The sequence below is a fragment of the Pteropus alecto genome, unplaced genomic scaffold, assembly GCF_000325575.1.
Source record: "Pteropus alecto unplaced genomic scaffold, ASM32557v1 scaffold42, whole genome shotgun sequence".
Classification (NCBI taxonomy): Eukaryota; Metazoa; Chordata; class Mammalia; order Chiroptera; family Pteropodidae; genus Pteropus; species Pteropus alecto.
Window position 1 is genome coordinate 15,038,114 of NW_006434825.1, and position 4,218 is coordinate 15,042,331.

A 4,218-nucleotide genomic window follows, 5' to 3' on the forward strand; every position below is an offset into this window, starting at 1 on the left:
AGCTGGAAGGAGACTCGGAGGAAGGGACCAGAAGAGACCAGAAGACTCAAAGTGACATCACTTTCCTGTTCATGAGCCATGAATTCTATCAGTTCCGCTTTGAGGGCCCGTCTTTGGAGACGGCCCTGGCTGGCCAGGGCTCTCACCTGTAGTCCACTCTACCATCTTCTGTCAAAGCTTTATCTGGCTCTTCCTCTTTTTTGACACCCATTATATCTCCCAGTTTGGTTCCAGCCAGTTCCCAGTGTTTGTGCTGAGCCTGAAAAGGACATTAAAGGCATATCTGCTCCATCCTGTGACATGACTATGAGCAATGGAAAATAAATCCCATTTGACAACAGGTTTCATCTAGCAGCAGGTGGTAAATTCCCAGAAGGCAGCAGTGGCACCCAGCGTGCACTCCAGTGCTCGACCTCAGGCTCCCAAAGCATCAAGCCCTGTGGCTGCCCTCACCAGGCCCCGGTGGAGAAGCGCGGTGCCCTCTGCCAAGGGCCGGTTCTTGCTCCGAGTGTCCTCTAAATTCTAACAAGAAACCTGCCTACGCCGTCTGACATAACATAAAAAGAAAAAAAAGAAAAGAACATGCAGAGACTCTCCAGCCCCAGATGACAGGAAACCAACCTTCTTGCGCTCCTTTTGCTCCCTGTGCTTCCGCACTGTTTGACTGCCTTTTCGAGCAATAATGGCCAGGTCAGAAGTGGCGTCCTTGACTGGAATCACAGGCTCTGGCTGCAAGAGGTTGAGGGACAGAAAAATTCCCCACTGATCATTAATCTCAACAAGAAGGTCCATTTCACAACAGCCCTAGTAAAGGAAAGGGATGGCTACCCTATTATTGCGATGGGGCCTTTTTTTCTCCTTTCCTGTCTTTTTCTTTCCATTTCTACTTTCTTCTCACGGGCCACAGAGGAACCTCACCTGCTTGGTAAAGACAATGCGCCCGTCCAGAAAGGGAGGCACCAGGTTATGCACCATCAGGTGCACCTTGGCCGCACTATCCTCTTCAAAGTCCTCGTCCACCTCTAGCCGATGGACCACGCCACTGGTAAGCATGCGGTTTGTCTCCCAGCGCTCATTATCCTGTAAGGACACAATGGGGGCCGCACTCAGAATGCAACTGACAGGTCGTCCCGAAAGGTCACCAGGCAAGTCCATGCATCAAGTCCTGACAGAAGGGCCGTGGGGGCTGCAGAGATGTCACAGGCCTCTCCTGCAGCTCCTTAGAAGAGTCACTAATCCAAAATCACCTGCTGTACTTTTTCAAAGAAGCAGAACTTAACATCTCAGTCAGAATCTCTATATGGACACACAAATGGTGACTGTCTCCAGCCTCACTCAGAGACGTAAAGAACAGAGACCACAGAGCCAAGTCCCACCCTATTAGTTTCCATCAACGGCACCCCTGAAGGAAGCACTGCAAAAGAGAGAAGTTATGAGTTGGGGTTTATTTTAAGCTACTAATAAAAAGTTCCACCCCTCTTGTACCTGCAGAGTTATAGCTAAATCTAGTACTTCAGCAATAGAGAAACAAACTGAGCTGTCATCACATGCACAACCTGCTGCTTCTCCCACATGCTCCCAACTCCAGCGGAATCAGCTGCAACTATGTAGGCAGTCTCACCTCATTGATCTGTCTCCGCTGAGCCGAAATACGCTTCTGCTTCTGTTTATGCAGATGCTGCTCCCGCCTCCTCACGTAGTCCTCAGAGGAGTAGGCCAGGGGATTGTGGAACTCATCATACCCCTCATCCATCATGTACCAATCCCGGTCAGCTTGCTGAAGCGCAAGAGACGAAGCAATGAACAAAGGACAGATCCAGTTTATGTGCAAGACGTGGCCAACAGAGAGGACACGTTTGGTAAAGAGTAACTGGTACAGTGGAATAGCACTTATGAGAGGGTGCTAAAGGCACTTTAAATGGCAGCCCATCATGACAGCACTTCTTAGATTGACCACGTGGGGGCATCAACACATAACTAGAAAACAGGTCTGACCTGCATTGGGCAGGAGGTTTCACCGCGGAGCCTGTGCCCCCTAGAAGAATTCCCGGGCTTCGGGACTGAACTGGGCTCAGCTTCGCTGAGACTGCCCAGTGTTAACTACTCTGATCAAAGTCCAACCCCACGGGAGCGTCACTCGTGGCACTTGGTCTCTGACACCTCCTGTCACCCACTCGCCGACAGATGGCCACCTCCCTCATTAAGTCCCTCGAAGATGTAAAGTTTTTACCCTCTGGTCATCTTCCCATTGCTGCCGCTCCTCTTCCGTGTCAAATGAAATTCCCTCTTCGCCATCCTCACGTCTTCCTGAAGGACATGTAGCAGGTCAGTCCATACAACCCTAGCTTATCCCCGGTGGCGACCAACAGACCTGCAAAGCTACACAGCTCCAGAAGGACAGCTTCGCTCAGCCTCACCAGATGAGTGACCCTGCTTTCCACCTCCGACTCCCACCCTACCTTACCTCGGCCCCTCGACAGGCGTGGGGTAGACCCCAGGTGTCTTCTGTCATCGGCCCACTCATTGTATTTGTAGGATGGAGTTGGCAGAGGTGTGTCATCTGAGTATCTGCTCCTCACAGACCTGGGAATCAGTATAACCAGCATCACCAAATAGTCACTAAGCTGGTATGTTCCGCAGCTGCCATCTGTTCTAGTGGCCCCGATCTCTTTGCCCTCATCACATCCACCCATGCCACCCACCGAGAAAAACTGGGCTGCACTGCCCAGAACATCACCTATCCCGATCTCGACTGGATGGCCGATGACTCCGCTCAGAATCCCGATAGGAAGGCGTTGGGGAGGGCGACTCCCACTGCGAGCGCCTTGAGGAGCCATAGCCACTGTCCTCTTCCTCCCAGGTAGACCTTGAAGGGGTGGCTGCATCTGGGGCCGCAAAAGACACATCCACAGGTGACATCTAATTTAACCAGGACTATTAGCCTAAAGTCAATTCCCCAAATTTATTTCATTGCTTACAAACTTTGTACCTATTTGAATGGATAAGATGGTTCTGACAGTTTTTAAAGATACCTAAATTTTAATGCTCAGTTTTTGTCTGTTTTATAACACTTCAAGGAATACTCAATTTATCTCTGTAAACATATCCCTCTTACATATAAAGAATTCTTTTTAATAAATCCTTCTTCTGCTCCCCAGCTATTTTTTTCTGCCATTTGGAAAAGTGACCATTCAGTAAACCAGCCTATCACCTTATAGGAGCATATCCATCTCGACAGTGAGGTCCAGGGCCTTCCCACCTGGATCAGGACCAAGTATTCCAAGAAGTTCATGGGAGAATTAGGAATTCGGACTCTGCCGACAGCAAACCACTGAGGACAGCAGTCGCTCGCTCCACTCTTTATGTACCTGACCCCTCACACACCACCACCAGCAACAGGCCCGTCTACCTTTGGGCCGGTGCCGCGGGCTCTCCGGTTCACCCCTTCTGCTGCGCTCCGACGCTCCGTCTCGCTCCGACCTGCTGCTGTGCCTGCTTCTATCCCGTTCATCTGTCAAGAGTCACACGCAGAGCTTAGAAAACATGTGTCCTGTCCCAACTTCCACCCATCTTCACCCTAGAGAAACGACAAGCCTCCCCACGCACTCACTCACAGGTGCAACCTGCACTGCTCTAATGCGATCCATGGACTCCTGACACTCACATATCCCCATTCTTTCAAGGGGAAAAAATAGTTACTGGCTAGAAAGTTTCAAACTCACAGTAACAGTTATTTTCCTGCAAAAATTCAAAAAAGAATAGTTACAAGTCCATAGTGATTAGCTATTTAATAGTTGCAAGTCTATAACCTATAAAAGTTAAACGACACTGAGCAAAGCCCGCACTGGATTTTATGTCCAGCCTTGCTCCATAGCTCTGTCCTTTCCCTATCATCGACACTACTGCAGATTCTGGTTTCTTAGGCATATTCCCCATTATCACCTTTATTTCCCAGTTTCATAATAAAATGAGGACCACACACTCAAGCAAAGCAGCTATGTTGCAAGTAACAGCCCTTAAGGACAGCCTGCTATTCCCAACCCTGAGGGTCGAAAACAATCAGGATGGCATTATACAAACAGGGCTCCCTAATTTAATGGGCATTATAAAAACTACAATAGGAAAGCAGCTGGCATGTTAATTTAAATGCTTAAAAGACTATAGGAACTATGTTGGGCAGTTTACCTCTCTCTCTCCTGCGGTCACCGTCCCGATCCC

General features: G+C 49.3%; 1 protein-coding gene across 1 annotated transcript in view; it reads right to left on the reverse strand.

Annotated features, from left to right (window-relative positions):
* Positions 1–4,218, reverse strand: part of DHX38 (DEAH-box helicase 38) — an 18,042-nt gene that overhangs the window by 10,732 nt on the left and 3,092 nt on the right. The window contains 9 exon segments of the mRNA XM_015587781.2: positions 147–259; positions 622–729; positions 919–1,080; positions 1,622–1,777; positions 2,231–2,307; positions 2,465–2,583; positions 2,738–2,885; positions 3,410–3,511; positions 4,186–4,218. The exon segment at positions 4,186–4,218 is cut by the window's right edge and continues 21 nt beyond it. Of these exon segments, the coding sequence (XP_015443267.1) occupies positions 147–259; positions 622–729; positions 919–1,080; positions 1,622–1,777; positions 2,231–2,307; positions 2,465–2,583; positions 2,738–2,885; positions 3,410–3,511; positions 4,186–4,218 (1,018 nt within the window).